Source organism: Ixodes scapularis, unplaced genomic scaffold, assembly GCF_016920785.2.
Source record: "Ixodes scapularis isolate PalLabHiFi unplaced genomic scaffold, ASM1692078v2 PGA_scaffold10__122_contigs__length_95168666, whole genome shotgun sequence".
Lineage (NCBI taxonomy): Eukaryota > Metazoa > Arthropoda > Arachnida > Ixodida > Ixodidae > Ixodes > Ixodes scapularis.
This window is the reverse complement of record NW_024609836.1, coordinates 16,285,462-16,305,838: the sequence shown is the minus strand read 5'-3', so window position 1 is coordinate 16,305,838 and position 20,377 is coordinate 16,285,462. Positions and strand designations below refer to the sequence as shown.

Genomic DNA, 20,377 nt, shown 5'->3' with positions numbered 1-20,377 from the left:
GCGACTGCCCATTGCCTAGAAAGAAAAACTAAGTCAAGTTTATTCAGTTATTAACGTTAGTGAGTGATTTTAAGTAGTAATTGGCGAAGGTACAAAAATCGATTCGTGGCTCCTTTGATGGTGATATTTATTTTATATTTTTTTTGAAGGCGAGAATCCCGAGCTTTTAGCTTTATTTTTGGCAGTTGCTCCTGTTGATCGAGAGATCGGGCAACCGAGATGCATCCCTCAACGAATAGCTCGCTCTTGCATATTTCTCGAATTTTTTTAGCGACTGCCCATTGCCTAGAAAGAAAAACTAAGTCAAGTTTATTCAGTTATTAACGTTAGTGAGTGATTTTAAGTAGTAATTGGCGAAGGTACAAAAATCGTTTCGTGGCTTCTTTGATGGTGATATTTATTTTATATTTTTTTGAAGGCGAGAATCCCGAGCTTTTAGCTTTATTTTTGGCAGTTGCTCCTGTTGATCGAGAGATCGGGCAACCGAGATGCATCCCTCAACGAATAGCTCGCTCTTGCATATTTCTCGAATTTTTTTAGCGACTGCCCATTGCCTAGAAAGAAAAACTAAGTCAAGTTTATTCAGTTATTAACGTTAGTGAGTGATTTTAAGTAGTAATTGGCGAAGGTACAAAAATCGTTTCGTGGCTTCTTTGATGGTGATATTTATTTTATATTTTTTTGAAGGCGAGAATCCCGAGCTTTTAGCTTTATTTTTGGCAGTTGCTCCTGTTGATCGAGAGATCGCGCAACCGAGATGCATCCCTCAACGAATAGCTCGCTCTTGCATATTTCTCGAATTTTTTTAGCGACTGCCCATTGCCTAGAAAGAAAAACTAAGTCAAGTTTATTCAGTTATTAACGTTAGTGAGTGATTTTAAGTAGTAATTGGCGAAGGTACAAAAATCGATTCGTGGCTCCTTTGATGGTGATATTTATTTTATATTTTTTTTGAAGGCGAGAATCCCGAGCTTTTAGCTTTATTTTTGGCAGTTGCTCCTGTTGATCGAGAGATCGCGCAACCGAGATGCATCCCTCAACGAATAGCTCGCTCTTGCATATTTCTCGAATTTTTTTAGCGACTGCCCATTGCCTAGAAAGAAAAACTAAGTCAAGTTTATTCAGTTATTAACGTTAGTGAGTGATTTTAAGTAGTAATTGGCGAAGGTACAAAAATCGATTCGTGGCTCCTTTGATGGTGATATTTATTTTATATTTTTTTTGAAGGCGAGAATCCCGAGCTTTTAGCTTTATTTTTGGCAGTTGCTCCTGTTGATCGAGAGATCGCGCAACCGAGATGCATCCCTCAACGAATAGCTCGCTCTTGCATATTTCTCGAATTTTTTTAGCGACTGCCCATTGCCTAGAAAGAAAAACTAAGTCAAGTTTATTCAGTTATTAACGTTAGTGAGTGATTTTAAGTAGTAATTGGCGAAGGTACAAAAATCGTTTCGTGGCTTCTTTGATGGTGATATTTATTTTATATTTTTTTGAAGGCGAGAATCCCGAGCTTTTAGCTTTATTTTTGGCAGTTGCTCCTGTTGATCGAGAGATCGGGCAACCGAGATGCATCCCTCAACGAATAGCTCGCTCTTGCATATTTCTCGAATTTTTTTAGCGACTGCCCATTGCCTAGAAAGAAAAACTAAGTCAAGTTTATTCAGTTATTAACGTTAGTGAGTGATTTTAAGTAGTAATTGGCGAAGGTACAAAAATCGATTCGTGGCTCCTTTGATGGTGATATTTATTTTATATTTTTTTTGAAGGCGAGAATCCCGAGCTTTTAGCTTTATTTTTGGCAGTTGCTCCTGTTGATCGAGAGATCGCGCAACCGAGATGCATCCCTCAACGAATAGCTCGCTCTTGCATATTTCTCGAATTTTTTTAGCGACTGCCCATTGCCTAGAAAGAAAAACTAAGTCAAGTTTATTCAGTTATTAACGTTAGTGAGTGATTTTAAGTAGTAATTGGCGAAGGTACAAAAATCGTTTCGTGGCTTCTTTGATGGTGATATTTATTTTATATTTTTTTGAAGGCGAGAATCCCGAGCTTTTAGCTTTATTTTTGGCAGTTGCTCCTGTTGATCGAGAGATCGGGCAACCGAGATGCATCCCTCAACGAATAGCTCGCTCTTGCATATTTCTCGAATTTTTTTAGCGACTGCCCATTGCCTAGAAAGAAAAACTAAGTCAAGTTTATTCAGTTATTAACGTTAGTGAGTGATTTTAAGTAGTAATTGGCGAAGGTACAAAAATCGTTTCGTGGCTTCTTTGATGGTGATATTTATTTTATATTTTTTTGAAGGCGAGAATCCCGAGCTTTTAGCTTTATTTTTGGCAGTTGCTCCTGTTGATCGAGAGATCGCGCAACCGAGATGCATCCCTCAACGAATAGCTCGCTCTTGCATATTTCTCGAATTTTTTTAGCGACTGCCCATTGCCTAGAAAGAAAAACTAAGTCAAGTTTATTCAGTTATTAACGTTAGTGAGTGATTTTAAGTAGTAATTGGCGAAGGTACAAAAATCGATTCGTGGCTCCTTTGATGGTGATATTTATTTTATATTTTTTTTTGAAGGCGAGAATCCCGAGCTTTTAGCTTTATTTTTGGCAGTTGCTCCTGTTGATCGAGAGATCGCGCAACCGAGATGCATCCCTCAACGAATAGCTCGCTCTTGCATATTTCTCGAATTTTTTTAGCGACTGCCCATTGCCTAGAAAGAAAAACTAAGTCAAGTTTATTCAGTTATTAACGTTAGTGAGTGATTTTAAGTAGTAATTGGCGAAGGTACAAAAATCGTTTCGTGGCTTCTTTGATGGTGATATTTATTTTATATTTTTTTGAAGGCGAGAATCCCGAGCTTTTAGCTTTATTTTTGGCAGTTGCTCCTGTTGATCGAGAGATCGGGCAACCGAGATGCATCCCTCAACGAATAGCTCGCTCTTGCATATTTCTCGAATTTTTTTAGCGACTGCCCATTGCCTAGAAAGAAAAACTAAGTCAAGTTTATTCAGTTATTAACGTTAGTGAGTGATTTTAAGTAGTAATTGGCGAAGGTACAAAAATCGTTTCGTGGCTTCTTTGATGGTGATATTTATTTTATATTTTTTTGAAGGCGAGAATCCCGAGCTTTTAGCTTTATTTTTGGCAGTTGCTCCTGTTGATCGAGAGATCGCGCAACCGAGATGCATCCCTCAACGAATAGCTCGCTCTTGCATATTTCTCGAATTTTTTTAGCGACTGCCCATTGCCTAGAAAGAAAAACTAAGTCAAGTTTATTCAGTTATTAACGTTAGTGAGTGATTTTAAGTAGTAATTGGCGAAGGTACAAAAATCGTTTCGTGGCTTCTTTGATGGTGATATTTATTTTATATTTTTTTGAAGGCGAGAATCCCGAGCTTTTAGCTTTATTTTTGGCAGTTGCTCCTGTTGATCGAGAGATCGGGCAACCGAGATGCATCCCTCAACGAATAGCTCGCTCTTGCATATTTCTCGAATTTTTTTAGCGACTGCCCATTGCCTAGAAAGAAAAACTAAGTCAAGTTTATTCAGTTATTAACGTTAGTGAGTGATTTTAAGTAGTAATTGGCGAAGGTACAAAAATCGATTCGTGGCTCCTTTGATGGTGATATTTATTTTATATTTTTTTTGAAGGCGAGAATCCCGAGCTTTTAGCTTTATTTTTGGCAGTTGCTCCTGTTGATCGAGAGATCGCGCAACCGAGATGCATCCCTCAACGAATAGCTCGCTCTTGCATATTTCTCGAATTTTTTTAGCGACTGCCCATTGCCTAGAAAGAAAAACTAAGTCAAGTTTATTCAGTTATTAACGTTAGTGAGTGATTTTAAGTAGTAATTGGCGAAGGTACAAAAATCGTTTCGTGGCTTCTTTGATGGTGATATTTATTTTATATTTTTTTGAAGGCGAGAATCCCGAGCTTTTAGCTTTATTTTTGGCAGTTGCTCCTGTTGATCGAGAGATCGGGCAACCGAGATGCATCCCTCAACGAATAGCTCGCTCTTGCATATTTCTCGAATTTTTTTAGCGACTGCCCATTGCCTAGAAAGAAAAACTAAGTCAAGTTTATTCAGTTATTAACGTTAGTGAGTGATTTTAAGTAGTAATTGGCGAAGGTACAAAAATCGATTCGTGGCTCCTTTGATGGTGATATTTATTTTATATTTTTTTTGAAGGCGAGAATCCCGAGCTTTTAGCTTTATTTTTGGCAGTTGCTCCTGTTGATCGAGAGATCGCGCAACCGAGATGCATCCCTCAACGAATAGCTCGCTCTTGCATATTTCTCGAATTTTTTTAGCGACTGCCCATTGCCTAGAAAGAAAAACTAAGTCAAGTTTATTCAGTTATTAACGTTAGTGAGTGATTTTAAGTAGTAATTGGCGAAGGTACAAAAATCGTTTCGTGGCTCCTTTGATGGTGATATTTATTTTATATTTTTTTTGAAGGCGAGAATCCCGAGCTTTTAGCTTTATTTTTGGCAGTTGCTCCTGTTGATCGAGAGATCGCGCAACCGAGATGCATCCCTCAACGAATAGCTCGCTCTTGCATTACAAAAAGCTGGAAAGCAAAAAATAAAACAATACAAAGGGCAAATGAACACGGATAAGTTTAAACTATGTGGATACGTTAAAAGAGCAGAGGTACTTTTCGAGCAAAAATGAATCGACGACACGAGATCACTACGGCGCATGCCATGTCTAGCGGTCGAGACATTGGAACCGCGGGACTCGAAGCTGATAGCCTGCGGGCCGCGTGTTTGAAACCCCTGGCTTAGAACGAATCCCTGCACGTTTATGACCAATAAAACACGCGTTCGTTTTGCTCCGCACGAAATGAACGTCGCAGAAAAACAAAAAACAAAAAAAAAAAATAAAACAGCGTTTATTCTTTTAGCTCGCAGTCAGAACAAGCGGCCGAGTGATCTGGAGTCGATGATATGCCGCCAGTGTGGATCATAGCCACACGCTGAGGTTGGCAAAGCACAGGACACGCGCTGAGTTTCAGACATTATTTGGGTTCGGCGTCGCGATTGCCGCGATCGGACACACGAGCCACTATACCCGAATGCTTGTCGAGCTATCGATTATCACGAGTCCAAATCGAGTGCTCACGCGATGCTCGGGTTCAATCTATGAGCCGCATTTAAATATTATCACTAGGGGACTATACCAACACTGCGACCCCCACGCACGTCATCAAGTTTTGCGAAGGATAGACTGAAAGATCACGCTCGCTTTTATCCTTGAAATTACACTGCAAGAAAGAAGTTTCTCGGTCAGTGGTGTTGCGTGCGAGTATACATGGGTCCCACGAGCGCCAGTAAACTCCTGTAAAGTGAAACACATTCCAACCGAATATCCTTGCACCGCCCATTTGTAGGGGTAGTGCAACAATTTTAGTGTTAAAAAAATTGTCAGTTTTTTTTTTTGCATCGCCAATCACTACGAATGACATGTAACAGAACGACGAATAACTGAGGAAAGTGAGACGTTTAACAAAACCAATTTGTACAAATCCACGATCCCGGCACGTCGCAGAACAAAGTTGTTTTTCCTGTCTCAAAAAAAAAAAAAAAAAGAGATGCTTTTGATGGCATTGCGGCCATCTTAGTGGCATTTACAGTCAGTGCCTCCATCACGCGCTCTTTGTCTTTCGCAGCGCTTTGGCTAGAATGTATTTTGGCTGCGTGTATAGGGAGTATTCACTGTCGGCCATAGCTGTGTGCGCGAATGCTGAGCGCGTGCTGATGGCGAGCTTCCACAGTTCTTTTGCAACGTGCATTCCGCACCATCAAGAGTGCCGGTCTTAGCAACCTATTGATGTGAGCTCGCTCTGAGCTTGCGCTCTAAACAGCACCCACAAATATGGCGTCCAGTGAATACTTCCTACAGCTGCGTGAGCACTCTTCCGCTTTCAAAACGAGAAAGCTCGCGCTGGAGGCGGAGCTTCGACTGCGCTCTTCGCCTGTCACCACGACTATTCGCCCCGAGATTCGATCGACACGGCTCATACGGTAAAAATCGGAACTATGCTTTGTTTTACACTTACTTGGAGCAAAAGGAATGCTGCGCACGTGAGGCCGAACCCATGGGAGACGCCAATGCAGCGCTCGCGCACTGGGATCAAGTGCTAAGAGCTCGTGCTCTGTACCCTTGCCCGTGCTCTGTGCCGCTGGTGTGGATGCTTTGTCTCCACCCGCATTGCGGACAAATGGAATCACCACATGCCTCATAGAGAACCATAGATAAACAAAAGCACGCTTTCATACAATCCAATCTGGGTCTCGAGGCCAATAATGTTTGTTTTGTGCGCCATAAAGAGAGCAAGACGCGTTATCGGAACTGTTTTCTGACGCCTATAAACGAGACAAAATGCCTTTATATAAAATCAGCTTCGATACTTAGAGTGATGACATAACGAGGAAAGGATCATGCCGGCGGCATCGCTTCTTTCGCCTATTGTTCGTGATAGCCTAGATCAGGGGTCTGACACACGGACCGCATGCGGCCCGCGACTCGCCGAGACGCAGCCCGCAGGCAACCGGCTACGAGTCCCGGTTCCCATGTCTCAAGTACTAGAAATGGCCTGCGCCATCGTGATCTCATCTCGCCTATTCATTTTCGCTCGGAAATTGGCCCTCTTTTATCAACTTTTTCACATCGTTTTTACATACCGTATTTGTGTTCATTTGCCCTTTGTTTCGCTTTATGTTTTGCTTCCCAGTTTTTTGTAATGTACAACAATTCCGCGACTAGGCTGCAAGCGTGAACTCTTCCTTGAAAAATGCATCTCGGAGAATTCTCGATCAGCAGGAGCAATACTGCCTAAGATAAAACTACAAGCTCGGAATTCTCGCCTTAAAAAAAAAAAAAAATATATATATATATATATATATATATATATATATATATATATATATATATATATATATATATATATATCGCCATTAAAAGACAAGTACATGGGTGTTGCAATGAAAATCTTTGGGAAAGCAAGAACTGCCAAATTAACTGATTCTTTCATAGAGACATATCGAGCTTGGTTAATTCGCGAGTGAATTGAGCAACGGGAACGTCAGTGTACTTGCTCTCCTATTTTAAAAATGCGAGCACGTTTGCGGGGCGGTGTCATTTTAATTATCATTATCACATCAAGTCAGGGCCCAGAGTAGTCATATAAACAAATGAAATCTAAAAACGTCCCTCGGAAAACTGAGTTTACCTAGATTGTAGCCTAGATTGTAGAGAGGGTCCAACTCAAACTATGGGGAGCGTTTGCCGTTTGAAAGCGGACGCTTCTATCGGAGATTGGTCGCAAGTGTATCTTGTTAGCTCCATAACCTAAAGGTGTACCTTCTGTTTGCAAGTATAGAAAAATGCTCATGCACTCTTTGGTGTAGTGTCCTTAGGTATGGTGTCACTCTATTTTTTAACTGCTTTCGACAATGGCACGCCAGAATTGATAGCATTCTGAGGGGGACGTTGAAAAGTGTTACTTCAACACCTCAGGTGATAACTTATTTAGTTTACTCAAATTGTCTTGTTTCTATTCGTTATTTATTCAGGCGGTTGATTTTTGTCACTTTCGATGCAGTGATTTTAAAACTGAGAGTTTGGCCCCACGTATATTTAGAACACTACTCGGCTTTGAAATTCCTCGTATCTATACTCATTATGGGGAAAGCATTAGGTAATTTTACGTGCCGAAGATTTTTAATGAGCTACCAGATAACTTATTCTAACCATGGGTTCAAAAAGAGTCTGAAAAAATTTATTACATGATATCAGCAGGTGATAAATCTACAGTTAATATTTAGTGAGTTATGTTGCTACCTGCTATTTCTGCAAGGAATGGGCTGTACCGCAAGGTCATGCAACATAAGCCTCCCTTGGCTCACGCAGACCTGAATTTGTATTTGTTTATTGCTATGAATAAAAATGTATAATTATTATATTATTAATAGTATTATTACTAGTATTATTAAGTGCACATGCACTGCGTTATCGCGTGACTATACCCCGTCTCACTAAAACTGTGCAGTACAGCCAAAGCTACAGGAGAGAGTGTACCCCTGACCTGTTCAAGAGGAGGGAAAGGGGGAAGGAGGGAATCCCGTTCCCCCGTTCCCTCCTCGTGAACAGGTTAGCACATGCTCTCTCCCCTGTAACTTTGGCTGTACTGCACGGTTTTAGTGAAATGGAGTATAGACACTTTTTACAAGGGCGCCCCAGTATCGACGAAAACGTTGTTTTGCCGTCGCTACGCCAATATAATATATTTAGGATATAAGTGGTAGCCGTCACACATTCTCGTTTTGCCGCCCCTCTATTTATTTATTTTTATTACTATTTACAGGTTGAAGCGTTTTATTATTTTTTCGTCGCCCATACATAAATATGAGGATGGCTCCGGTCAGCTGTGCCCGGAAGCAAAGCGAGAGGCGCCTTCGGGTCGCCAACGTGGCCTTCAACGAAGGATTATTGAGTTGACTGACGAAGTTCGTCCCGAGAGCCTTGGAGAGATTCCGCCTTCTCCTAGCTTCTGGCGCGTTTGTGGGATTATCCCTTACCGCATGGATTATCCTCTTCCTCCGTCCGGACTTCGATGGCGACACAGCGACGAAGGACGTCTGGCCCCTCGGCGCGGGTGTGGTTAACGCGAATGGCGGTGTTTGAGGGAGAAGGAAAGGCATAGCTGTACGTTGAGACAATGGCCCTATCGCTTTGGCCGGGGCATTGTCCATCGGGATTCCCTGCTAGCGATATGGAGAAATGTGACGTTATAAAAGGAGCGGCAGGCGGCTGCTAGCGTGGGTGCGATTGCGCTATGAGCAAAAAGTTTCCATGTGCCGCCAACGAAGTTTTGACGCAAAAAAAACATTTTGTCGGCAAAAAAAAAGCCGCTTGTAGTAAAACATTTACGATCTCGCGAAGTACTGGTAAGCAAAGTAAGGTTACCGTCATAATCTAAACCCTGAAAGAAAGGAGAAAAAAAAATACTGAACAAGACGACTCTCCTTGTATCAAGGTTTAAATTATATTTCCTAAACAGCTCACGTGCACACTTTCGCCCCTTGCCAAGGTTATCGTGTCGCAGACGGCACAAGCCGATGCCCCGGCGGCGGCGTCTCTGTGAGCGTGCACACGGCGGCGCCGCTGCCCGATCGCCATCTGGCCGGGCAAACAGCCCAAATGTGCGCTTGAAGCGTGGAAACGGCGTGATGAAACGAAAGGCCAAGGGTATCCATAGGACGAACGGAGAAAGCAGAGGCAAAGGTGTGCACCAACGTAAACAACGGTAGAAAAGTGCGGTCGCTCGCCGCTATGAAATCCGTCCGCAAACTCAGTAATGCGCGCCCGCATTCCTTTCCTGCTGCTCGTACTTTTTCTAACTTGATGATTACTCTGTCGCGGGGCATGCCGACGAAACGCTGGGCGGGGCACTTAGCAATCCACCACTTTCCGAGTTTCCGGTTCGAGGGTAACCCGAGGCACATGTTGCCAGGCCGGATTAGTGGCGTAGGAAAACAAAGTCTCCATCTTGCGCTAGTCTGAGGCTCCCGGCACCATCCCGACGTCGTTCGATACGATGCCGACGCACTGTGTCGCGTTTGGGTGTCGAAACTGGCATCGGAAGGGGGAGGGGAAGAGCTTCTTTTGCTTTCCCTCTGCGAAATTCGACCCAAATCGAAGAGCGGCGTGGGTAAACGCGGTGAAGCGGGCTCACCCGACAGACCCGAAGAAGGCTTGGGAGCCGAGCCAGCAGTCCCGATTATGTGGGGCGCACTTCGTCACTGGTAAGTCGCTTCAATCGCAGCTGAGAAAAACAAACACAAAGCGTTGGGTAGTTGCATGATCGTTACATTGCCGCTCTATCAAACAGGAAAACCGTCGCTGGATAGGCACCACCCGGACCATGTGCCGACTATCTTTGCTCACCGGAAACAGCAGCCATCTCTCGATCGCTACGAGCGATGGAAACATCGCGGGTCCACTGAAGGTACGAAGTGACGATGGTCATAAAGGCGCGTTCACGCTGTGGAATTTTACTCGCGTTTTGAATTCGCCGTCTGAACAAGACAAGAAAAAAGACGTGCGTCTCGTAAAAAGGATGCGCGCGTTCATCGCTTCTGGAGCGACCTTTTCTAATGCCAGTTCTTGGAAATGTATGCCCGCCGACGTTTTTGTTGTGTTTGCGCTTATTAACTCCTCTGCCTGACGACGGTTGATCGGTATTGACTGGACTTTATAATCGTGCGCATATGGAAGCGCGAAATCTGCCTATATAATAGTCAGTGCACCAACTAGCCATTTTACATGACGAACTCATCTAATCGCGAGCTAGTAGTATTAAACAGCATCTTCTGGTTTGTGTGTGTCCTTGCTCGTCAACCTCAAACAAGCATAACCTTGCGCGTTCCATTTTCCAGTAAGTCCAAGTGGCCTGTACCAAACTGAGAATGTGGGCAAATCACCATAATCACACTCTAGCTTTACTTGTTTCGCCTCTGATATTGTATGTCATCTTCAAACAACGAACCAGTACGAAGTGCTGGTTCTGCGTGCGTGCAGCAGGGAGCATCATAGCCAGCAGCCCAGCCTTCTGCAGCAGCAGTACCCTCCTTGGCCCTTGCTAAGGAGCTCCCAGTTGCCGACCCCCTTCCAGAAGGTTCCGGCGGTAACCCATTCCCGTGCTCAATCTCAACGGGTATTTCGAACGTAGAGCCACTGCCCGAAGGTAAGGATCGACTACTAACTCAGTCATTGCTACTAAATTATTATTATTAGATGCGGGGCTTATTCCCTTGCCTTGTTTTCTTGAGATAGTGTTCGCAGGACCCAGTGAAAGAATGTTAGGTGACACACCATCCTGAGATGATGCCGACAGAGCACCAGACCATGCGGAGGACACAAATCTAGCCACATTCTACTTCTACAATTTTTTTTAGGAACAGATATAATTTTATACCTGTTTTCACATCAAGAACCGTAGTAAAAAAAGTTCGCCGCCTTGTGGAGCATTACTGATTTCCACCTTTATGTAGAGAATTAAGATATATGTAGGTGCATTCTAGATTAGATGTATGTTATCTTATCAAGACGTACACATTCCAAACTCCAAAAAGCGTTGCTTTTTTCTCTGATAACTAAATCTTGTAAGAACTACTTTGCCCTGCGTATGAACAATGCGCAAGACTCGCTTTTCTCTTGAGGTGAAAACAGATGTAGGTGCGACACACTTAAAAAGAGAAACGATTTAGACATTGCATGAGTGAAGTAAACATTCAAGAATGCTAGCACTAATCATTTCACATCCCTGAAGTAGAAAAGTAAAATAATTGCTTCTCTAAAATGCTATGCACCAATAGTGCAGACGGGCACGAGCAAACACGTAGGCAAGAATGTTTCCCTTCCAAGTGCTGTCATGTTGTCGTTGCACCAAATAGCTCGTCTCTTCGAGGACGTGTTGGTACACCATCGGGACATGCGTCTAGGCCGCTGCAACCACGGTAGCACTCCACATGCACAATGAATTTTCACTCAGTCTGCCATGCCACGCCAACGTTGATCTCTGGCAAAGTGCTTGCCAGCGGGTCGCGGCCGCCGGGCATACACGTGACAGCTCTCTTCTTGAAACGTGATTGGTCGCTTCTTTCAGTCGCTCGAGACGCAGCATAGAAGTTTGACCCGATCCTACTTGCTCCGTTAGAAACGACCGGGTGCTTGGTGCTCCGTTGCTATGACAACTCGTCGTTGCAACATTGTTGGAGTTTGTAAATGTTCTGGCTGCCCCAAATGCAGATGCGTGAACGGGCCTTTTTTCATCTACGCTCATTGGTTCAAGAAACCTGCATGTGACCACGACTTCAGTTTTTGTCTTTTGACTTGTCAGCTGGCCCATTGCCTTTGTCTGATATGATTATAGCAAGTTGCTCTAATCATACTCCAGGGCCCGTTTGCTCAAAGCGCTAGCCGCGGCTAAAGTTAGCCGCAGTACCTAGGAGAGGGATTTTGAAATCCCGTGACTGGCTCGGTAGGAATGCGGGGAAACATGGCGGCACCCCAGTGAGTAAGCGCCGCTCGCTTTGGAAATAATATATCGTTGTAGCTGCAATATCGGGCGTGTTAGTCAGCAACTAATGGTGCAGGAGGCTTTCAGTTTGCCTTACCTCACTTAAATTGCAAAGCATGAGCAATGACCTCGCCACATTATTTAGATAGTCTTTCGATTCTGGCCATTCCCTAGCCTAAATGAACGCGATAATTGTCGGCACGGCAACGTCTTTGGAAGGTGGATTGCCTTGTCTCAATCGGCCGGGTATTGATAGCATACAAAAGCAGACAGCACCTCAATAGACCTTTTTCTAAATGTCCCAAGCGCCGAGGTCCATGCTACGAGTGTAGTTACATGCATTGCACGTGCTGGCGTCTGCAGTAGTAATTGTTCTAAAGCAAAAAGTCGAAAACAAATTTTGCCTTGCACGCGCGTTCGTCAAAGCCTTATTATGATTATTTACTTGGAATCTATGGTCCGCGGGCAGGCCGCAGAATTACACTACTGTCACGATCTTTCTGGAACGTGGACGAAGGGGGCCGAAGCACCCGCCGAGAAGAGACGACACGCAGCCTGGTTGAGGGTGGACGATGACTGACCGGAGCACGTGCGCTCAACGGCGTTTATTCGTGTCGTGAACAATGTTGCCCGCCGAGCCTGGCGGCCTCAGACGGGCGGACTGGAAGGGGGCGCCACTAACTTGTCACACTCCTCCCCCCCAGTGTGTTTGTTAATAAACAAAACTAAACACAATGCGCACGGCCGACACCATCTTGGCGTCTGGCCACGCAAAGTCCCGGCCTGTCGACGATGAAGGTCACCCCGGCGAGTAGCGGTCAGGTGGCCTCCTCTGCCGTGCACTCCGCCTGGGCACTGGTGTCGACGGGCCAGGTGTGGCAACGCCGGGCGCTGCCTGAACTGGTCGCGCTCCACCGGGTGGAGCTACAGGGACCGGATTTGGTTGTGGCACCGCTGCAACTGGTGCCACAGGAGTGGCGACGCTTGTCGCCTCCGGGGTGGGTGGCGCTCCGCTGGCCACGACTGGTGCTGTTGGGCCCCCTGCACGCTGGTCCTCTGAAGCGACGACCGAGGGTGGAAGCCAGGTCCCGAGGCGAGGCCTGACATGGTCGGCGTGCCGGTGCCAGGTGGTCCCGTCGGGCATGCGGACGAGCAGCGATGAGGCACTCGCTGGTGAAACCACACGCCCGGCAGACCAGGGTGGGCCAGGACGGAAGTTCCTGGCGTACACCGACGCTCCCGGCTCCGGCAAAGGCCCGGGACGGCACCCTCGGTCAGCAGCCAGCTTCTGCTTCAGCTGCTTCAGGAGCGCCGAGGACCGGAGGTCTGGGTGCAAGACGTCCAGGGGGGTCTTGACCATCCGGCCCAGCAGAAGCTCGCAGGGGGCACGGCCAGTGACCTCATGCGGTGTGGTCCGGTACTGGAACAGTACCCGGGCCACCTGCGTTCGGAAATCCCCGGGCTGGCTCTTCTTGAGCTTGTCCTTGATGGTCTGGACCACTCGCTCGGCCGCACCATTGGAAGCGGGGTGGTACGGCGGAACCAGCATCCGGCGGATTCCATTCCTCTGCAGCCAGTCCAGGTACTCGGCGCTGGCGAAAGCGGGACCATTGTCGGACACAATGATGTCCGGCAATCCCTGCGCCGCGAAGACCTGCCGCAGAGCCGCAATGGTCGCACTTGCCGATGGACTGGTGACTGGCAGTGCCTCCACCCACTTCGAGAAGGCGTCCACTACCACCAGGAAGTAGTGGCCCTTGAAGGGTCCCGCATAGTCCACGTGCAAGCGGGACCACGGCCTCTGTGGGAACGGCCAGGGGGTGCTCTCCACGTGGCGCGAGGCTCGCTGGTTTTCCTGGCAGACCTGGCAGCCTTGCACCTGGTGCACGATGTCCTGGTCCAAGCCAGGCCACCAAACGTGCGACCGTGCCACCATCTTGGTTTTTTCGATGCCAGGATGCCCCGCGTGCAGCAGCTGCAGCACCTTGGCCCGCAGACTTTGTGGAATCACCACCCTGGAACCCCACAGGAGGCAGCCCTGCTCCAAGCTCAGCTCTGCGGTCTTGTGGCTGAACGCCTGGTGACGCAGCTCCTCCCCTCGGGCAACCGCCTTGACCACCTGGGACAGCACCGGGTCCCGGCTGGTCGCCTGCGCCACCGCAGTCCTGGTGAGCACCCCCGGGTAGGCCCGCTCCAGCAGGAACACATCAGCTGGCTCTGGAACGGCAGCAGGCACCTCCGGCAGGGGCAGGCGGCTCAGGGCGTCAGCAGGTCCCAGGTCCTTCCCAGGGCGGTAGACCAGCTTGTACCTGTAGGCTGCCAGCGTCAAGGCCCAGCGTACCACACGAGGCGAGGCTTGCACTGGGACCGCTTTGTCAGGTCCCAGCAGCCCAGCAGCGGCTTGTGGTCCGTGACTGCCTCGAACTGCCGGCCCCACAGGTACTGATGGAAGCGCTGGACCCCGAAGATGAGGGCCAAGCCTTCCTTGTCGAGCTGGCTGTAGCGTTGCTCCGCCGCATGAAGTCGACGAGAAGCAAACGCCACAGGGCGTTCCTGACCATCCTGACCCCGGTGCGACAGGACGGCTCCTACCCCGTACGGCGACGCATCCACGGTGAGGACCACAGGCTTGGCCGGATCGAAGTGCACAAGCACTGGAGCCTTAATGACCAGCTCCTTGCTGCGCTGGAAGGCCAAGTCCTGCTCCTTCCTCCAGGCCCACTGCTGACCGTCACGAAGCAGGCGATGCAGCGGCTCTAGATGCGTCGAAAGGTTGGGCAGGAACCTCCTGTAGAAGTTGATGAGGCCGAGGTAGCTCTGAAGCTCCTTCTTGCTCTTGGGCTTCGGCGCCTTGAGCACGGCCTCAATCTTGCGGGGTGCCGGGGCCAGGACAGCCTGGGAGATGATGTGTCCCAGGTACTCCACGCTGGGGGTCAGTAACATGCACTTGTCCAGCCTCAGCTTGAGACCGGCGTCCTGTAGTAGTGTCAGGACTTTGCGCAGGTTCTGCAGGTGGTCCCCGTCGTCGGTACCGGTAACCAGGATGTCGTCCAAGTACACCGCCACGTGCCTCATGCCCCTGAAGAGGTTGTCCATCTCTCTCTGGAAGATGGCTGGGGCTGAGGTCACGCCGAACGGTAGGCGCGTGTACTGGAAGAGTCCCATGGTTGTCGAAATGGTGACATACTTCCGGGCGGCATCCTGGAGCACCAGCTGCTGGTAGGCATCTCGAAGGTCGAGCTTGGGGAACTTCTGTCCCCCGGACAGAGCCGACCAGAGATCTTCTACCCGAGGCAGCGGGTACTTTTCGACGGTAGCGACGGGGTTGATGGTGACCTTGAAGTCCCCGCAGATCCTGACGCGGCCGTCTCGCTTGAGGACTGGGACAATTGGTGCAGCCCACTCGGAAGTCTTGACGGGCACCAGGATACCCTCTCGCTGCAGCCGTTGCAGCTCCTGGGTGACCCCGTCCTTCAGGGCAAACGGCAGCGGACGCGGCTTGAAGAATCGAGGCCGGGTTCCCTCGGGAACGTGGATGCCGACCGTCGTGCCGGCGAAGGTGCCCACCTCCGGCTGGAAGAGGGACTGGAAGTCGGTCAGGAGGCTCGGGACGTCTTGCACCACGTGCAGCGCAGCTTCTTGGTACTCCGGCAGCCGAATACCCAGCGAGTGAATCCAGTTTCGGCCCAGCAGCGTCGGCGACGACCCCTTGGTTAAGTAAAGGGGAAGGATTGCCTCCCTGTCGCCAAGGCGAACGCTGACTTGGGCCCGACCCTGGACCTGGGAAAGCTGACCGGAGCAGCTGCGCAGCATGACGTCAGACGCCTCGATGGACACGCCGGGGAAGGTCCGCTTGAACAGCTTCCCGGGCATGACCGACACGCTGGCCCCTGTGTCCAGCTCCATGGTGATGGGGTGGCCGCAGATTTCGACGGACACCAAGTAAGGTGGCACGGACGATGGAGGCTTACTCGTCTGCCACACGTCGAAAATCTGCGGGTCCTCGGCCACGACGTGGACCCTGGCTGACGACGAACCCGGGCCTGGTGCCGCTCGTCCCCGCCGCGTTTTCTTGCGACGACCACCCTGGCCGCGGGCTTGGCTGGAACCCGGGCTTGAACCAGGCTGCTGCTGCTGCTGGCCGCCGCTCGTCCTCCCCCCTCGGCAGACACGTGCGAGGTGCCCAGTTCTCCCGCACGTAAAGCATTGTGCTTGGACGAACTGGCACTGTGAGGGGGAGTGGGCAGCACCGCAGCGGCTGCAGGCACCGCTCCTTGTCGCCATCTTGTTCACCGCCGCTTCCGTCGACGGTGAGCCGGCCGCACGCGCTATCTCGCTGGCGTCCTTCGCTGCTGCTTCCATCGCCAGCGCTGCCTTCACCGCGTCGTCCAGCGAGGGGTCGGGGAGCTCCAGGAGTCGCGTCTGCATGGCAGGGTTGTTGATGCCGCAGACGAACCGGTCCCGGAGTAGCGAGTCCAACTGGTCGCCGAAGGCGCAGGTGCTCGCTAACCCTCGTAGCGCAGCGACGAACTGCCCGAGAGTCTCCCCGTCCTGGCGGCTCCGGTTGTTGAAGCGGAACCGCTCCATAAGCGTGGACGGCGCCGGGCTGAAGTGCGAGCGCAGCGTGGCGAGCAGCTCACCCAGCGATTTGACGTGCGGCGTGGCCGGCTTGAGGAGGTCGAGAAGGAGGCTGAAGACGCGGGTCCCGCAGCTGGCCAGGAAGATGTCCCGTTGTTTCACCTCGGGCGTGTCGTTCGCCCGGAAGAACACGTGGACCTGTTCTTCGTAGACCGGCCAGGCGGACCAATCTCCCTCGAACGGCTCGAGCCTCCCGTACAGCGGCATGGCGACAGGAGCGGGCGGCGGTGTTGAGACTCTCTCGGCGGCGTGGGCCGAACCGTGCATGTTGGTAGCCTCCAGTGCTACGGTTCCTCGTCGCCAGTGTCACGATCTTTCTGGAACGTGGACGAAGGGGGCCGAAGCACCCGCCGAGAAGAGACGACACGCAGCCTGGTTGAGGGTGGACGATGACTGACCGGAGCACGTGCGCTCAACGGCGTTTATTCGTGTCGTGAACAATGTTGCCCGCCGAGCCTGGCGGCCTCAGACGGGCGGACTGGAGGGGGGCGCCACTAACTTGTCACAACTACCAGCGTTCTCGATGCTTGGGCAATTTAGAAAAAGGTCTATTGGAATGCTGTCTGCTTTTGTGTGCTATCAATACCCGGCCGATTGAGTCAAGGCAACCCACTTTCCAAAGACGCTACCATCTCGACAATTACCGCGTTCATTTAGGCTTAGGAAGGCCAAAATCAAGACCATCTAAAAAAATGCGGCGAGGTCATTGCTCATGCTTTGCGATTTAAGTGAGGTAAGGCAAAGCAAAAGCCTCCTGCACCATTCGTTGCTGACTAACGCGCCTGATATTGCAGCTTCAACAACATATTTGTTCCAAAGCGAGCAGCGCTCACTCACCGGGGCACCGTCATGTTTCCCCGCATCCCTACCGAGCCAGTCACGTGATTTAAAAATCCCTCTCCTAGTTACTGCGGCTAACTTTAGCCGCGGTTAGTGCTTCGAGCAAACAGGCCCAGCCTTGCTTGTTTTGTCACTAAAATTTTGTGTCCTTCTTGAACAACAATCCAGCCCCAAGGAGTGGTGCTGTCTCCACCTGTGTGCAGCAGGTAGCTGCACAGCTGGCAAGTGACGTCTCTTTGGAGATGCCTGAAGAGGCGGTGGAAGACCCATGCACTCAAGACTCCATAAAAGGTGTTAATTTAATTGTTTGGCTGGAGTGTTCAGACCTCGAGGTCTACAAAGGCACTGCAAAATAAATTAGGATTCCCAAAAAGATTGGATCATAGGCAGCTGTGCCATCACAACAAATATTGACTCATGGGACTATGAGCTGCTGCTACACACCAGCATGTGTACTAGGTGGTTGCTGTGATACCGTGAAGGAAATTAAGTATTTAGATTATTATAGCCCTTCATATACATTTTTGAACTAAGGAAATAGCTTAACTCTGCTTAGGACATCGGAAAGAAGTTTGCTTTCTTTATTTGTTAAATGCGATAACATTTCTTTCGACTACCCCCCCCCCCCCCTTCCTGTTATCTCAGTAAAATTATGTAAGTCTTATAACAAAGAATGACTGTGTATGTGCAGGATTAATTAAAGAAGATACAGTATATGCACCAGTCTACACTAGCTCCCAATTATGAGCTTGATGCTGTACACCTGTGCAATCTGCTACTGGATGGTGTAGATGACAACGTTTCAGCTGCAGTACATAAGTCACGCAGCTGACATGGAGTGAATGCATGACGTATGTATGAGCCCCCTGCATTTCATCACGAAATTACGCGTTTGCAAGTTTGGTCTTAGGGAGCCACCATCTTGCCCAGTGGGGTGCGCTTGGGTGTGGCCATAATCAGATTATGACGCGTCCAAGCGCACCTCAACCGAGCAAGATGACAGTGCCCTGATGCCGGACTTGCAAACATGCATAGAAGCTCTCCACAGGGGTACCAGTTAAAGCTACCCACTCCTGCTCATACTATTGTCAGTTAGTCATTGCGAGGGTAAGGTATAGTGTTGGCATGCATTGCCCTCCATTTGGCACCAGCAAAAATTTAGTGTACTTTGAGCTTACAAGTAAATTCAGATGACACATTATGTGCAGAATAGGGCAACTTCACTCAGCATAAGATTCATGTATCTATCTGTGCTTCCTTTACAGAAATGGAGAAGGATGCCGCTGTCGGCCTAATCATGATGGCTGGGAATCCTGAGGTGTCCAAGCTGCGTGACCTGCAGATGGCCAAAATGCAGCAGGTCATTCTTGATCTGCAAGCAGACAAACAACGTCTCGAAAGGCAGGTTTGCCACCTGCAAGCCAGGCAGCTTAGTCTCAACACTATCCAGGAGCCTAAGAACTGTTTATATTATACTGGGCTGCCTGAGTTTTCAGTTTTTCAGAATTTGTTTAATTTTCTTGAGCTTCGGGCAGCCAAGATGACCTACTGGTTAGGTAACAGAAAGACAGCTGGTGAGACCAAAGACCGCACACGGGAAATGTCTCTGATTGACGAGTTTTTTATGGTCCTCGTGCGGTTAAGGACAGGGATGGCAGGCAAGGAACTGGCCCGCAACTTCAACATTTCTGAAGGGCAGGTAAGCAAGGTGTTTGTTACGTGGATCAAGTTTCTCCAGCGACAGTTAAGGGTACTGTTACAGTTTCCGACAGTTGCTGAGATTCAGCCCAACCTCCCTAATGCCTTCCACAAGTTTTCTAACACGAGGGCTGTCCTTGATGGAACTGAGGTACGTATCCAGAAGCCGTCGTCGTTGCTTGCTCAGAGGCAGACCTTCTCGCCCTACAAACACTACAACACCTACAAAGCGGTTGTTGGATGTACACCCGAAGGGTACATTTGCCATGTTTCACAACTGTGGGGTGGGACTGTGTCAGACAGAATGATTGTTGAGGAGAGTGGGCTCGTGGATCAGTTGGAGTCGGGCGATGCCATCATGGTAGACAAGGGATTCAAATTTAATAGCCTACCACCTGGAGTGCAAGTGCACATTCCGTGTTTCAGGCAGCCGAATGAACCTCAGATGCCGGAGGAAGATGTGGCACACACCCGGCGGGTGGCCAGTGCACGTGTAGTTATTGAACGCGCAATCGGAAGGATTAAGCAATTTCACTTCCTTGATCGACCCTTCCCCATCTCCATGATAGATATTGCAGATGAGGCGTTTCAGGTTTGTTGCTTTTTAAGCAACTTTCGTATGCCACTCAGCCGTGCTGAGTAGCAGCAGGACATATGTGTCGGCTTCAGTGGCAACCTTCAGCTTGATAAACATTTTAGAATAACTTACTTTTTGTGGTTGAACTCCAGGGTTTTGTTTTTAAATGCAGCACGTCGGAGATGGTTTTGAGGTACTCTAAATGGACCACAGGGTTCCGGAAAAGTTCTCACTTTAGAGCCATCAGTGAGCAGCGAGAACTCCTCCGCTCGCGACCACGTGCTGGCGGGCGCCGCGCAAACAATATGGTAAAAGTAGGAAAGTCTCATCCGGGTCCGGCCACACCCGTCCGGCCCTGTCCCCCTCCCCCTCCGGCTTCTGGCGGCTGTTCGCGGTAGCAGAGAGAGCCGACGCTTTTGTGGATCTAGGATAGATGGCGCCACTAAAATTCCGTATAGTAAAAGTTTTGTCGATGATACCAGATTTTTGACGCATTTATATGCATTTTGGAAGTACAACATTTATAGAAAAGTTAC

The 20,377-nt window shown here is 49.0% G+C and overlaps 2 protein-coding genes across 2 annotated transcripts in view; one reads left to right on the top strand and one right to left on the bottom strand.

The window, feature by feature from the left end:
* The window catches only part of LOC8031031 (putative phosphoenolpyruvate synthase), a 382,894-nt gene that overhangs the window by 337,867 nt on the left and 24,650 nt on the right, over positions 1-20,377 (bottom strand). The gene's annotated exons all lie outside the window — the stretch shown is intronic.
* On the top strand, positions 10,650-19,927 carry LOC121833803. The gene is made up of 3 exons (XM_042287442.1): positions 10,650-10,753; positions 17,735-17,857; positions 18,832-19,927. The coding sequence occupies exons 2-3, from the start codon at positions 17,809-17,811 to the stop codon at positions 19,905-19,907; spliced, it is 1,125 nt and encodes a 374-aa protein (XP_042143376.1). The 5' UTR covers positions 10,650-10,753; positions 17,735-17,808; the 3' UTR covers positions 19,908-19,927.